The 16,502-nt window shown below is 42.4% G+C and overlaps 1 protein-coding gene and 1 non-coding gene across 2 annotated transcripts; both read right to left on the reverse strand.

The window, feature by feature from the left end:
* Nucleotides 1-1,345: 1,345 nt before the first annotated feature.
* LOC122774330 (glycoprotein endo-alpha-1,2-mannosidase-like protein) lies at nt 1,346-16,253 on the reverse strand. Its single transcript, XM_044033478.1, has 4 exons — nt 15,479-16,253; nt 12,323-12,432; nt 5,295-5,371; nt 1,346-2,271 (listed from the first exon to the last, which is right to left on the reverse strand). The coding sequence occupies exons 1-4, from the start codon at nt 15,975-15,977 to the stop codon at nt 1,635-1,637; spliced, it is 1,323 nt and encodes a 440-aa protein (XP_043889413.1). The 5' UTR covers nt 15,978-16,253; the 3' UTR covers nt 1,346-1,634.
* trnak-uuu lies at nt 3,173-3,245 on the reverse strand. The gene has a single exon. It is a non-coding gene; the product is annotated as a tRNA-Lys (tRNA).
* Nucleotides 16,254-16,502: the final 249 nt, after the last annotated feature.

Here is a 16,502-nt window from a genome sequence, read left to right on the forward strand (position 1 = left end):
AAGTGAATGTTTTTACTTTATTTTTGTAATTAAGCACCAAAAAACTGTAAAATATTTACAATTAATTCTAAGAAGTATGGGGCAGCAGCATTAAAGGTTCAGTGTGTGAAATTTGGGTGAAATGATTTTCATTTGGCGGAATACTTTTTTGTACAAAAACCAGATTGAACTGTTGCTTTTCATTACCCCCTGAATGAGTCTTTTATATTCACATAGAGCTCTCAACGGGCAGCAGGTCTTCCAGGTAAATCCAGACAGTTCTCCTCAGCTGAGCACTTTTAACTACCACTAATCGATTTGATGATACCCGATATTTTCTGTATGGTTCTTTTACAAATGGAATCATTTCGCATCATAAATATTTTTTTATTGCAAACTATACATCGTTCAATATCAAATCAAACACTTTTATTTTGAAATTGGGGGAAATGTGGTCACAAATACTGTTTTTGCGACATCATGACAGGATATCGTGATATAACTTAGACTGAAACTTGAAGCCGTTTCCCAAAAAAGTTTGACCCCCAGGTCATTTGAGTTTGAGAGGCTTGTTTCCTGTTGCGTTTCCTGTTGTGTTCAAGTGGAGCTTGTTGTCATGACTTACACTTATCATACACAGAACATCCTGAACTCATAGCTTTCAGAAAATGCAAGCATTAACAGGTAATGTATTCATCGTGAACATGATGAACACAGGGTTTGATGTTTCCTACGGTACTTGAATGCATCAACACCAAAACAGAGGCTTGATAAGATCAAGTCGTCAGTACTCTACTATATATTTACATAGTTCATTCATCTTTATAGTTTCCTGATAGCTTGTGAGGCAGAATGTTGCATAATGCACCTTTAAATAACATGTTATTATTCTGTGATCTGAATTAAAGGTGAATCAGGATTTGTTGAACCCTCACATTCATGCTGACACATACGTACTGTGTGGTGCAGGATCATAGCTGTTTATGTGCTGGGTGGGTCGGGCATGAAAGAGGCTGTGGCTTTATTTATAATAATAATAAAAATAATAATTAAAAAAATAATAAACAATAAAAATAATAATAATAATGATAATACCAATAATAATATATATTTTTTAATAATAGAGTTGTAACAATGACAGGTTTTGATTGGCTGAAGAAGATTTACAGGATTTAAATCGGGGCTGCAATATGTCACTTTTCTGTTGTTGATTTGATTGGATTATTCTTCCTCTGTTCGGTCTGGTATGTTGCGTCAAGCAATACTATCAGACCTGACTGAGGGAGCGTTTACGTGTATGCAGCAGCAGCAGCAGCGCAGGGGCGGGCGGGGACAAACTTTTTTGCACAGTGTTGCTGCTGCCTCCACCCATCCATCATGACATGAGAAAATGAAGGACTTCCTGTGTGCAGCGCTGGAATGACACAGGATCTAAACACCACTTTACAGAGGTTTGTGTGGAGCAGATAGACGTAGTCGGGATGGTGTGAACTTTCCAGAGTTACAGATAAAAAACATTTGTGTAAAGTCGTGTTCTCGCAGGAACGTTGACGGTCAGTTTAATCCAAACGTAAACGCAACATCCTCAAGAATCCGTGTTGTCTTTACATCGACTCTTCTCTCGTTTGTTCGTTTCCATACATTTGCTCACACGCTCACATGAGCCACTGCTCCTTCTCTTTGTTGTACTGCTCCGCCCAGCGACGGGTCAGCTCCAGGTAGTGGTCGGGTCCATGTGGCTGATAGTCCAAATACACACGGGTCACTGTTTTTTTAGGCACCGCCCTCTCTATCTGCGTCCCCTCGTGCCATTCGTTAAAAGACGTGATGGCGACGACGTCCGGCCTCGCGTCGAGCGCCGCCTGCAGGGCCGTCTCGTAGTAGCGGCCGTTCACCCGGTTGCGCGTGTTGTGGTTGTTCCACGGCCGGATGCTGGTGTCGATGTAGCCGGGTCCCACGCTGGGGATGAAGAGGAGGCTGTTGCCGTCACAGAACGCTTTGATGGCCTTCCAGTTCTGGTGGGAGGAGCCAAAGGAGAAGCCGTTGGAGGCGAAATAGGTGTACATGCCGTCGAAGCCTCCGGCGAGGATGTCGTGCTTGTGGCGCTCCTCCACGATCAGGGCGATGAAGACGGAGTCGTAAGCGGAGCCACGCACGCTGTGGGAGCCGGTGGGAGTCAGGAATTCAGACCAGGACTCTGGAGGAGTTAGGTAGGAGTCATAGACGTAAAACAGAGGCAGACGCTTCCCAGTGCTGGAGGTGAACTTGTAGAAGGCTCCGTGGTCGCCGTACCTGTGAAGACGACAATAACAATCACATAGTGAGATAAAATATAAGACCAATTTCGCACAACAGTAGCTCAGTGGTAGAGCGAGTTGTCGTTCAACTGGAAGGTTGTGGGTTTGATTCCCAGCGCCACTAGTCTACATGTAGATGTGTCCTTGGGCAAGACACTTCCACGTTGCTCCTGACAGCTGTGCTGACAGTGTGTGATAGAATGTGTGGATTGTAGTATACATACAGACCATTTACCATTATAGAGTTATTTTCTTTTGCACACTGCTCCTGTAAGCTTGTGTGTGTTCACTACTGGGGTGTAAAAAGGATGGTTTTAAATGCAGAGATCAAATTCACTGTCACTAATTAGTGAATGTATAAAAAATAACTAATTCTCATAGTAAATTTGAACTTTCAAAACTGAGCACTGGTTACAAGTTGACTTTATACACAGTCATTTCCTTGTTTTCAATAAACCAGCCCAACTCTCTTCAGTAAGCTGTTAAGTTTAGCGAGGCTGTGCACAGACGGGTTCAGCTGTGATCCACTTGTGTCGTCTCATAACACTGAAACTTAAACGCCTTTTTCATTAGAGGACATTTTGAAACAACCACTGGACGACAATGTAGACGTTCAAGTTTCAAGGAACTGGCTTATATTTTGGCAGAAGCTCTAAACTTCCCCAAGCCTTTATGGGGCCCGACTTCATGTGGGTGGAGGGTGGAAAAAGGGCTTTAGGCTGACTGGGTCTGTAACAGAGCGTGAGTCGATTCTCTTCCACTTGTCCTCAGGACATTAATTACAGACTCAGCTTGCACACGACCACAACTCTGTCTTAATTTAAATGGAAACTGTAATGTATTTCAGTTCAGTCATTTACAAATCTTTACTTTTGTGCAATTTAAAACATCTCTTTCGCCTGAACAGGGACTTGAACCCTGGACCCTCAGATTAAAAGTCTGATGCTCTACCGACTGAGCTATCCAGGCTTCTGTAGAAGTTATGAATACAGGATGTGTGCTAGGTGAAAGGTCAGCTGACTTTCAGGGATTACACTCTATAATCCTGACAGTGGAGAACCACGATGGAGGCTCAGTGGAAGGGACTATGTTTGCATGATATGAGATGAAAGTGTCCCGCGACAGACTATAATCCAATTATGAATCCGAAAAAAAATCTGCGTTCATCATGGAGTTAACTCCAGTGTCAGCACATCCCAAATAAAAATGGTTAAATGGTTTATTAATCCCTTAAAGGTGCTGCTGCGCGTCCACTGTGGAGGACACATCTGCTTTGTGTCCTCGTTTCACTCGTTCACTGACGCCACTTAAACGAGACACTGACGCAGCTACTCATTACAAACCAGTGGTCTGCAGCAACATTTTAGTTTCTGGGGATACAAACTTTTGTCGGGCCAAACTTTGTGGAAGTTTCTTAAATGATGCAAGAGTTTGACTCAATATGAACCTTCAAGTGATAGATGAGGTTTTAGGAAGTGTGGTTGACACAGAAAAATAGATTTAAGCCACTTAAGGGTGACTGAATAAAATCTATGCCTTTTTCTGGCTGGAAAACTTCAATCATTTGCATCCACACCAAAGTTCATTGAGAAAATCAGTGTTTTTGGCTCAGGAGGACACAGGAGCTGCTGCTCGACGGTGTTTCACTTAAGTAAATACAAACAAAGGATTTCAGACGTCAGTGTTGCAAAATAACTCATTTCAACTGACTGATGAGGCAGCAGTGGATCCATAAACACCTGTGTGAGGTTGTGTTAAAGTGCTGATTTGTCTCTATAGACTTTAATGTTAACACATTTTCGTTTCAAGTCAAAAAAGCCTGTCTAACCAGTGGCGGCCCGTCCATAGAGGGCGCTAGGGCGCCACCCCACCAGTCTCAAGATAGGAATCATCTAAAATAATTGATAAAAATGTGAAAAATGGACATAAACGAGCTAAACATTAAACATTCTGTGACTACCGTGTGAAATCTGCATTCAATTGTGGTTTAAAACTCGCTCAAGTGACGTAGATAGGAAAACTCTTGAGTGTGTGTCTCGCTCTCTCTCCCTGCGTGTGTTTCTCTCTCTCTCACTGTGTGTGTCTCACTCTCTCTCCCTGTGTGTGTCTCGCTCCGCCTGTGTGTTTCTCTGTGTGTGTGTCTCGTTCTCTGCCTGTGTGTGTGTCTCTGTCTCTTCCTGTGTGCGCGTCTCCCTCTCTCCCTGTGTGTGTGTGTTTCTCTCTCACTGTGTATGTCTCCCTCTCTCCCAGTGTGTGTGTGTCTCTCGCTCTCTGCCTGTGTGTATGTGTCTCTCTCTCTTTCTCTCTGTGTGTCTCTCTCTCGTGTGTGTCTCCCTCCCTCTCTCTGTGTGTATGTGTGTGTCTCTCTCTCGTGTCTGTGTCTTGCTCTCTGCCTGTGTGTGTGTCTGTGTGTGTCTCTCTCTGCCTGTGTATGTGTGTGTCTCTCTCCCTGTGTGTGTGTCTGTGTGTGTCTCTCTGCCTGTGTATGTGTGTGTCTCTCTCTGTGTGTCTGTGTGTGTGTCTCTCCCTGTGTGTGTGTCTGTGTGTGTCTCTCTCCCTGTGTGTGTGTGTCTCTCTCTCTGCCTGTGTATGTGTCTGTGTCTCTCTCTGCCTGTGTGTGTGTCTCACTCTGCCTGTGTGTGTGTCTGTGTGTGTCTCTCTCCCTGTGTGTGTCTCTCTCTCACAGCTGTGAACAGAGCATCATGTGTGCTCTTTAATCGATCACCCACTTTGATCAGCGTCAGCTCTTTTGATTCGTGTAGTGCTTTTTTTCCTCTTTTCATTAAAATACGCCCCCCCAACATTTATGCCAATGTTCAGATAAGGCAGCAAACATTCAGCAGACCTATTCTCAAGATATCATAGACTTAAGCAGGCATAGATTTTATTAGGAGAGCCAAGTGGCTATTGAAGCTACAGTTTTTCATTGAACTCTGCCTTTAAATATTTCTGTCTTGCATGAACACGTGATGGTCTCCTAATTGATTTGACATAGTGACGCAGCGACGGTCAGCTTACCTGTCAATGATGTACTTGATGTTGTCGTGCACGGTCTGGTCGCTCCGCCCTTGGTAAGGCTGAATGTGAAACGCAACCTGGGAGAACACCGAGAGAAACACGCCTTGTTGGTTTCCATTCATCTTTTTTGTCTGTCATTAAAAACAAGACGCCACAGTCGGTTCTTTCGAGTGTTGCCTATGAATCAAGTTTCCTGTTTCTCAAGGGAGAGTTATGATAGAGGCCAGAGAAACTCCCAACAACATAAATATCATCAACAATACAGTCACAGGAAGTTATTTCTCTTTGCACATACAAAATAAAAGAAATAAGAGCACAGACTTCTACTTTGTTTTACATAGCGACACTTGAAATGTAAACATTTAGATCCACTGTGTCCAGAAGACTTTTTGGATCTTCCTGATTCATCCTGATCAGTGAAGGTGTCACTAAAATATACTTATCTGAATTTGGGACTTCCCATGTTAAATTTAGATGGCTGCCAAATCTGTAATCTGGATTAAATCCACATGAAATGAAGTCTGATAGTAGAGTGTCTAATCCTGTGTACACATACTACATACAACATAAATGTCTTTCAAATCTAATTCTATCTAATCTAATTTCTTTATTGGTAAAAATTAAATGATCACCTACCCAACCCCAAACATTTAGATGAAACCATCAACAACTGAAGACAGGAAGTTACAAACAGAAGTCAACCATGCACCATGTTAACCTTGTGTGGTCCTAAAGCAGACATAGAGCTAATTTTCTACCAATTAAATACCATCATATCGTCATCAGGCAAAACCTGTATTTCTTTTCTACTTACCTTTTCTTCATGTGATCTAAACTATTCAATCTTGTAAAAAATAGCACATTTAAGAGATGTGTTGGTTAAAAAATGTACCTTTAAACTGCCCTTTGACTCAGTTCATCTGTTTTTCAGAATAAAAGGCATTGAATTCTACATGATTTTGCATTTTTTTGAAGATAAACAACTAATTAATAGAAACATTGCTTTAAATAATCACGTTTTTCATCTCTCGGGCCAGATATTAATACTGGCGGGCTAGTTTTGGCGCACAGACCACAAGTTGCTGACCACTGCCCTAAAGCATAGCGTGACATTAGTCTGTGGTCTGAAAAAGCTCTGAATCAGGGTTTAACTGACTCAACAAAAGCAGCAGAGGGAACTGAAAGGACCTGGAAAGACATGAACAATAACAGTAGCATATTTTTAAAGGCTGGGCCAGAGAATTCAGTGACTTTGAATAATGTATGATTGAGGTGAAACATTATTCCTCTGCAGCTCTGGACACCCAGGGGGGAACAACGGGAAGGAAAATTGCTTTTTATATAAATATATGGAGGCAACTAAATGGATGCAAGCTGTCATCAGTTTGACTGAGCTTCAAAAGCACAGCTCCCCTTTCTCAACCTCTAATTTAAAGGGTTAGTGCAGGTTTTCTGTTACCTTGTTGTTAAGGCCATCCATGATCGCTTTTTTGGACTTTGGCTTTGTCCTACCGGGTTTCACCTCTTGGGGGCAGTATTGAGCCATTTTGCACCACTTTTACATATTTTATTTATATTTTCCGCCAACTCCAAACAACAAAAATGTGATCCTTTCAGAAGAAAATGGGTCCAATAGGTCCTCGCACCGCTGTGTATAAATGGCTAATAAATGGCTAGCTGATGTGATGGCGTACCAAGTGTCAGGATGCTGATTTGCTTTGTTTTGGATGGACTATAGCCGCGGAAACTGCAGATGTAAACTGTTAGAAAGAGGCAACAAAAATCACTAATGAAGAAAAGAAAAATGTGCATGTTGATGGTGAAATGATTCTGGCCACAATAAACCTCGCTGAGATTAGTCACAGAAATCAGACAGATGGGAGGCTGATGCTCTCCTGCTCACAGACCACTTGAAAACGGCTCATTTTCTAAACACACTGGCACGTTACTCAGGGGTCATTGAGGAGCAAATGAGACGGGAGTTGGCGCAATTTTAATAGCTCGTAAACATTGACAGCATCAGCCTGGAACGAGCCAGTAGTGACTTATGCTGAGTGGAGTGGAATTTAATGCCATGTCACGCAGAAAGCATAAAAGGGGTAAAAGATAACAGCCCTTTACGTTTAATTAGATCAATTTCAATAAAATACAGCATTTCTTTATTGAATTTTGTCAGTTTCACTGTGTGGACAATGTCAGTGGATAAAGGTCACAAAAGACTGAATTTAGCTGCTCGGTGCAGGGGGGGGTATTGGCGATAGCTGTGATTTTGCACCCATGGGCATCATTCCCTCATGTACATGCAGTGACATGGCCTACTTAATAGATAGGACTTTTGCAGCCCCTCAGGGTGCAGAGGCAAAAACCGAGTCATGGGACCCATGATGCACATTTTCCCTCTGCTGCCTCCGTCCTGCACCTAACCTGCAGTCCCCATCGATGTGCACCCATCCTCCATCCTCCATCCTCCATCCTCCACTCGCTACAGAAACTGTTCCAGCTCATCAAGGTCGAGCAGCAGCACTGTTCCATGTGGAGACTGTTCCATGTGATCTGCTCTGCAACATAACAACCACACGCAACACACGGTGCACGCGATGCATCGGGCTCTTGCTTTTTATTCTGAACTCAATATCATCTCAAACGTGGGATGTAAAGACCACGTTCATTTGCTTGAATTTAAAGCAGAACTGTGCAGGTCTGGTCGCTTTTTCACCCTTTTCTCTACAGAGCTCCCCCTACAGTTTTGGAGTACATATATTTAAGACACCACCGTAAACATCCGTCCATCCGTTGTCTCCCGCTGACACTCCCCCTCCCTTCCACTCTCCTGGCCATGTGGTGAACAAGACGTGGAGCCATGTCCGTGCCGGTCGGCATCTTCCTCTCGCCACACGCCGTTTACTCGTGTGTTGCCCCTCGACCGGTCACGCTGTCCTTTCCTCTTCCTCACTTCCCCCGATTTTCGCTTTTCTCTGCACGATCTGCCATCGTCTAAAATAACGCTATCACTGTTTTGATCTTAAAGATCCTGAAGAAATGTGAGACCTCCTGATTCTGAGGACTCCGGGTCGGCAGTCCTGATCTTACAAGGCTGGTTTTCCGCTAACAGACAGTAGGGGGCAGCGGGGGCAAAATGATTTACATTTTGCTGGAATGTTATTATGGAAATACTGATCAAGACCGCGAAAATAACTTCCCTACTGTGCCTTTAAGTGCCTCATATTAAATGGTCATAGTCGCGCTGCATGATGCCTCCGTGACTGTTAGTAATCCCACTGTGACGACATGTTCACATGCTGCTTTTTGATTGCACTGAATAAAATGACCAGGGTGACGTTGCAGACTGTGTCTCAGAGTTTAATCTTTCTGATATTTGCGTTCATATTTTTCATAAATATGCAATTGTTTTGTGTGCTTTGACTTTACTTGACTCTCCAAGGACTCGAAACAAAAGCGCCTCACATTCCCACACGCTTTTGTCAGATTAGCCGTTAGCCACTTTGCTGCTACAAGCAGATACATGTGTGCTCTGGTTTACCGGTGTCTCTGTTGCTGTGCGGCTCCTGTGTGACCATCTGTCGCCGCTCCCCTCACTGGGGCTTCCCTTCCTCCCTTCCTCCCTTTGAGGTTGCCTCTCAGTGGAAACCAGAAATGAATGTTGTTGTTTTAGGGGGAAATTTGCATAAGTAGCTCCGAATGATTGGAGCCAAAACTTCTTCACCTTGTCAGCATTTTGCTGAAATTATGCAAGGAGATGCGCAGTGAGGATAAAGGTCCTCACTGTGCTGTTGGAGTGGGAAGCAAAGCTCTGTCTACTCTGATTATGATCTATGATCTTTAATAAAGAAATGTCCACACACACTTACTCCTTTTAAGATTATTTACTGCAGTCGGGTCACTGATGACAATAAATCATCGCATTAAACTCAATCTATTAGTGACACCATCGCGTGTAAAACCTCCTCAGCTCAGTGTTGCATATCTAAATGAGTCTCTTTTTTCTTTGCCTGAAGCTAAACAACGTAATAAAATAAATGTAATATCGAATCTGACAAGCAAATCAGCCTCTGATCAGATGTGTTTATGGAAAGCACAAGGTCAAAGTGTGTCTCATTGCTGCTGGAATTTCAGTGGCTTGGATTATCGTTAATTATCCACACAGGATGGTGTAAATACTCCCACATTAACAATCTTATTTACTACAAATATACTTTTATGATCAATGTAGGATTATTACTAATTCATCTAATCTAATCTAATCTCTAAAATGACACCATATTACAAACAATATTTTATTTTGTTCCATCATCAGTTAAAACACTGAATTTTCCCTCAAATTTTAATAATTTATGACAAACCCTAGTGCTTTCCCTTCTCAGCTAAGACCACTAAAGGGTTTATCTTGTTCCTGCATGTCCGCGTGTCGTGTCATTTATCTGATATTCCTTTCCTTAAATGTGTAGTGTGTTGTGCGAACGCAGCTGGTGCATTATTAATGGCATGCTTTGACATGGGAAAACTCTTACAAGCCAGTCTCTGTTGTATGGTTTGTCATTTCAAATGCACTCACACAGAAAGAATGGCCTCCGGGTAAAGCGTTTCATCAGCGCTCAGGAAATATCTGGCCTAATCTCTCATTTTGAAGAACATTTTGCGGAGAACATGTTAGAAAATCTTATCATTCTCTCTCCCCCATTGTCTTCCTTTACTCTCTATCTGTGTGAGTCGAGCCGCTGACATGAATTTCATCGCATTACGAGCGAGTATTGCCAATAAAAGTTTAATCAGGCTGTCGCTCAGTGGCGGGAGGCAGAAGGACAAACACGGGCGGGACCTATTTTCTCTGTCATACCATTTTCCGACCTAATTGGCAAAAGGTCATGTGGCTCTGCTGCTCCCCCACCGCTTCACCCCCGCTGATGTGAGCTCATTCAGTCCTCACTGAACGACTGATCCAGCAGTGGCAGCTCTTTGACCCTTTTTTCTGCTTTAATGCTGGGACATGTCACTGCAGCTGCAAACATCCAGAGTCAAAGCGCTGAGTAGCAGAGACAGAGCGGAACAAGCTGAGTCTAGAACAGCAGTTTGCATGTATAATTCACCACGGCACAGTGGCTACTCTGAATCAACTATATCCTCGGCTGTGTTAAATGGACAGTTTGGGTGTTTTCGATATGTGTTTGACAGAAAGAGCGTAAGACACAGACGCCTGCTCTCTCTTAAAACACAAGTAAAACAGCCGCTTATGAAAAGGCTCACTGAATAAAACATTAGCCTACAGACGTCTACAGTATCTTTAGAATATGTTTGCTAGTTCATCTCACTGTGAAACGACCTTTACTGACTGGAAACTAAAGATATGTAAACTGCTTACCCTCCATAGAGAAAATCGGCAATTTTACATCACAGCCCAAAGGAGCTTTTTGACCATTTGCTGCCTCCATTTGTAAGTTTAATGTGCTATTTTTTGTATTTTTGTTTCAAATCCTTTGTTTACATTCACTCAAGTGACAAAAACTTATGAAATGACGCAGCAGTCGACCAGTAACTCTTATATCCCCATGAACTAAAAACAGGGATTTTCTCTATGGACTTTGGTGCAGGTGTGAGCAGATTACAAACTTCAGGTGTATATTATTGTTCTTATTATTATTATTATTGAATGAACCCTTTTATAAATGACTAAAATCTGTTTTTCCTTGCGTCCCCACTGACAGCCAAGATGTAACCATGTGTATCAGCACCACATACAACCACACATCCAAAGAAAGTGTGAGTGAGATGAATGAAGGGAAAGAATAAGGACAAACATTTACATCTACTCACAAACTTCAGCAGCTTCATTCATATTTTGGCAAGATTATAGTCAAGGTGTGTAAAGGACCATGAGCACGTTAACATGTCAAGTTAGCAACTGTGTTCAGCTATCGTCGACGTGACACCTATTTCCGGCTTAACCGGAAGTTTATTTTGAAAGTCTGAATCTGTGTTTTTGATGCAACTTAGCGGAAATGTACGAAGAAAACAGAATAAACGGTGACTTAAGTTCATAGGATAAACATGGCAAGAGATAACGCATTTAATAGATAACATTTAAAAGAATTTTAGCATTAGTCAAGAGTGGCAACAAGGTCTTTTATTTAATGGCTATGTGAACTTTTGTGTCTGCTAGCTTGCGCAGTGATAATCTACTATGTTATTTGCCACAGAAATGATAATGTTGTGTTTTTTCTGTCTCATTTTTGTCTAGCCCTTACGTTGTTGGTCTTTCAAGATCAATTAAACCTTTTGACCATGAGTAATGGCTCATCCTTTCTTTGACTCGGTGCTACAAGGTGATTGTAAATGCTGGTGTAATTGCATTCATTGCATATATTTGCCTTTTGTTTTAGTCTTAATTTCATCCTCTCTTACCTTTATGTTGTTTGGGATATCTGATTAAATTGTTGTATTCTTTAATCTACAACCTTTCATGCTGCAGTTGTGTCCTTCCTGTGAAGGAGGCTTGTTTTTTACCTGGTTAAATAAACATCAAATAAAACAATTTAATTAAATAAAGCATATATCAGCATTATTGGAAAAACTAAGTCTTCCATCAGCAGCTGCAGACAATGAAATGGACAGACTATTGAAAAAGTGTCACTCATTTCCTGCAACTACTTATGCAGTGAAAAATGATCTGAATATCCTCAGAATGGATTTGTTTCATTGCTCTTAGCGCTCTTAGGACGCTACACACACACACACACACAAAGTTGTTTTTACATCTTAGTGAGGACACATCATGGACATGATGCGACCCTTTACCCGAACCTTAACCATCACAAATGGTGCCTAACCCTAACCTAAATCCAATTTTGACCCTAACTCCAAAACCAGGTCTTGACCCTGAAAAGCCCTTTAATATCATGGGGCCAAGACAAAATGTCTCCAGAAGATCAAGGTGTTTTTGGACTTCACAAAGATATAAATAAAAGAACACGCATAAACACACAGACCAGATGAGTTAGATGTCTCTAGATTACCTTGAGGTTGTGTCTGTATGCAGCGTCCAGTAGAGCTGGCACCAGATCCTCTGCCGGTTCCCCGTTGTCGTCAGCCAGACCGGGAGGATACCAGGACAGAACCAGAACCCCTGGAGATGATACACAGTCAAACACTTGAGTGTGGTCATTTGTTCAAGTCGTAAAACCTCCGAGAGTGAAGTTAAAGGGGTAGTTCATAGTGTTGTTGCACGAGGTACTGACAGTCAGCGTTAACTGCATTATGTCCAGCTTGAAACTGGACATGTATTAGATTTTTGTCGTTATCGATGTTATTATTCTACCTCTGTTTAGTCTCCATGAACAGAACACAGTGCTGCTATTTATGTTTGTCCAAACTTTCTCTGTACAGCGCAGGAGTGGTGACACACTCTAAACATCACTATACTGAGAAACACAGAGAGAGCTGATAGACTTAATCAGCACTGTGGGAACTCATTTGGATTGATGTAACAGACGTTTGTTTATATTCAAATGTTACACACTACATTTTAACAAAGGGCCAATAAACATGAAATAAAACTTGTTGTGAAGTTGTTTTCTACATCTCTATTTAAAAAAAGAGAGTAGAGAAGTTTACTTTTTCATTATCATCATCTTTTTCTTTCACGTAGTTCAGGACCTGCGAAACCTGCAATCTGACCAAGTTGTAGAGCGATTTAATGAATTTTGCAGGAATTATAAGGACAAAAAAACTATTTTGTGTTCCCTCTAGCCACACAACACGCTTCTGCCCAGTCATATGCTTGCAGCTAATTTTTTTCCAGTGGCCACTTGTGGTACTGCAACAAATAAATTACTCATGCAGCCCAAAAAGCAGTTTTCCCATTGACCACAGTAGTAAAAGAGATGCCTGTAAAACTGTGCACAGGACACGTCAAGACATGGACATAGGCTTTTATAGATCTTTATATTCTATATATTTTATTCACAGGGTTCAGTTTTTGTAAAACCATGATAGGAGTAACGCGAATCTTTGGGCCTCACAACCCTGAAATAACCCCAGAAGTCAGAAGCTTTTTTACCACCAAAGGGGAGGTGCTTTGTTCCGTTCTAATAATACATCCACGGTCCTCATAAAACCCTGCAAAGCCAGTCATTGCACCACCTACTGGCAACAGGAAGTACGCCTTCAGGGCGTGGTCTACAACTAAACATAATTTTTTGTATTTGATGAATTCAACCCTGACAGTATGGAGGAGAACACTGTGTTTGTACTGTATGTGAATGCCTGCATGTCCATCACCCACATCCTTCATATTCTAAATGCAGTCTTCCTACAAAGCTTGACTTTGTGACAGCTCATAAATTCTGGTAGAGAAATGCTTGCTCATGCTCAGACACAGGCTGAGGAATGGCTCCATATTGGCCACAGTACTGCCTTGCACCAGTGATCTGGCACATCGTGTGTATAAGTATGTGTATATGTACGCACTCACTGTTTACTCGTTGAACATGTGTGCTTGCTGCTATTAGATTACAATACTGAAGTACGTCGCTGTATAATCATGGCCGCTGCTATTCACTTTACTTATCTCCTGCCACTTCACAGAGGAAGTGACAGGAGTCATCAGTCATCACGCTAAATGAATTGTTTAGACATGGGTCAGCTGTTGCTTCTAATGAAATGGATTGTTTTAAGCGAGCACTGCGAGCCGTTCTTCCCATGATGCATCTGTCGGGACGGTGAGGTTTCACGGTCCTCATTCCTGACGGTGTACAATAACCCACTGAGCTGCAGGACAGTGACATCAGGAGCTATCGAGTGTTGGCTGCTGCTGATGGCTGCACACATGTGGCTGTTACTTGACACCAGAGCACAGACTCAGGTTTCTTTCAGAGAAGCCACAAGTGTGTGTGTGTGTGTGTGTGTGTTACTGTTCCCATTTACATTTAACGACCCATCCAAGAAAAGGGTGATAAAGTATAATCTAATATCATCCAGGTTTCATGCACTTAAAATTGACATTAGTTCATTCCTGTTAAAGGTTTTAAACCTCTATTTTTATTATTGTCATCATCATCATCATCAAAGTCAGATACAGTAAGACAATTACAGATTAACTGGCATCAACTCTTGAGTCTGATGGAAAACCCTTAAGTGAATGAATTGTAAAAGTAGTTTATTATGTCTCTGTATCATTGTTCTATGTAAATAAGCATGTAAATGTATTTATTGTGTGCTACCAACAGTGAGTTTACCCCCTTTATTCTGTCTGTCTTTCCTCCTTTGTTTTCTGATTTGCTTTTATTTATTTATCTATGTATGTATTTGCAGTGGTCTGTTAATGTCTTTTTCTACGGGCTCCCTTAAAAATAAATGTCCACCTTAATACACTTGTTCAACTTCAGCTTGTTATGCAAATCAACCAATGACATGGCAGCAACACAGACATGGTCATGCTCCATTTCGATTAATTGATTAATCTAGCACTTGTTTGATCTGTAAATGTCAGAAAATATTGATGAGTTTCCCAAACCTGGCAATGATGTTCTTGAATGTCTTGTTTTGTCCACAAACCAAAAGGATTCACTTTGTTATTATGGAGCAAAGAAACCAGAAAATATTCACATTTAAGAAGCTGAAACAATCATTAAGCTTGTTTTGATCAACACTCGATCAATTTGATCAACTATCAAAATAGTTGACGACTAATTCAGTAATCAGATCAATCGAGTAATCAGTCTGTGTGAGGTTCAGGGACAAACAGCACACAACATTCATGTGTATTTGACCACTGTTCTGCTGAGTGTGTGTGTGGGGGAGCTGTCCGGAGGATTTGTGGTGCTGAAATTGTTAAGCGCAGGCAGAGGGAGGCAGCTTTGCCTTTTACACAAGCCAGATTTGTGTGCAGCTACTGGGCACAAAAAATTACTCAGCTATTTTCTTTCCAAGAAATGATTCAGGGTTAAAAAACAAAAGGTAAAAGAAAATTATTTATTTTAAACTGTTTTTAAACTCTGCGTGTTTTAAAGGGTTGAACATGACCATACGTGTTGTTATATAAAGGCAGTTTTACATTTAGATGTTTTTGGGGTTTTATTGCTTAACAAACCTACTGAGAGTCCAGGAAGTGCTAAACTCAAAGAGTTGATTGAAAAGCTTCAGTGTGCCCAGTGTGCATCCCTGAGGTCTACCTGCTGCAGATGCTCCTATCTGCTCCATGTGGGACTCCAACACGTCTGGGTCTCTGGAGCTGTATGGGTTGAGGTCGGGGTAGAAACTGGATCCGATGTCTTCGGGCGGCATGTGTCTTCCTCTCGGGTAGCTGGATGCGATTTTGGGGTCCCAGTGTGGCACGAGGATGTGGTCCCAGTGAATGAACTTCCCGTCCATGTGCGGGCTGCCGTACCAGGCGTAGTAAAAAATATGAACGTCGTAGAATATGGTCCCCTCTGGACCGGAGTTGGACAAAGCTGCTTTGGTGATGCTGCCAGCTGCGTGGGACTGACCCGGGGACGCGGTGGCGTCACGGGACACGGAGCGCCGATCCACCTTCGCCCCGAGCTCAAAACCAGAAGCCAGATCCGAGAACCCGTCAGTGGGCTTCAGGGTCTTCAGTCCCATCATGGTCCCGAAGACGAAGAGCGTGAAGAGGAAGAGGGCGACGCAGGCTTTCCTCCGCACGCGTACCATGTTTGGCTCGAGTGGCACAATGAAGCTCCGAGCTGCGTGAACGGGACCGTGGACGCTAATGATTTCACTTCACTTCACAGAGTCGTTCAACAGACACGTCCCTCTGAAGTCTCCTACATGACTGCAGCAGACTACCTGACGCAGTTCACTGTGCGGGTTTGGAACTTTGTCCTGCAGACTGTGGACTCTGTCCACGCGGTTCCACTCGGATTCTGGGGGAACTGAGTGGGATTTAGGTGTCAACAACAACAAAAACAGGACCATGTAACTCATATATTTCCCAGTGTTAAGTAAAGCATCCAGCTCATTGTCTTCTTGTCCCTGTCCTGTCCCGCTGCATCCACCTGACACTGACACCAGATGAAGGACTGAGGACTGATGGTTGGTTAGTTTCTTAGCTCCTGTCTGACCTCTGCTGTCCTCACGTGTGAGTGACTCCAGATCTAAACTTTACATTCAAAGACAAACTAAATTAAATGTTTCTGGCAGATCAGAATAAGGTTCCCAACATGTGGAAAGTTTGGG

The sequence above is a fragment of the Solea senegalensis genome, linkage group LG9, assembly GCF_019176455.1.
Source record: "Solea senegalensis isolate Sse05_10M linkage group LG9, IFAPA_SoseM_1, whole genome shotgun sequence".
Classification (NCBI taxonomy): Eukaryota; Metazoa; Chordata; class Actinopteri; order Pleuronectiformes; family Soleidae; genus Solea; species Solea senegalensis.

What these genes read in the sequence shown, in the direction of transcription:
- LOC122774330 (XM_044033478.1), bottom strand. Translation starts at nt 15,977, where the DNA reads ATGGTACGCGTGCGGAGGAAAGCCTGCGTCGCCCTCTTCCTCTTCACG. An exon ending in GATAGGAGCATCTGCAGCAG is followed by an intron (nt 12,433 to 15,478) that starts GTAGACCTCAGG and finishes TATCATCTCCAG; the next exon opens with GGGTTCTGGTTCTGTCCTGG. An exon ending in CATACAGACACAACCTCAAG is followed by an intron (nt 5,372 to 12,322) that starts GTAATCTAGAGA and finishes GTGTTCTCCCAG; the next exon opens with GTTGCGTTTCACATTCAGCC.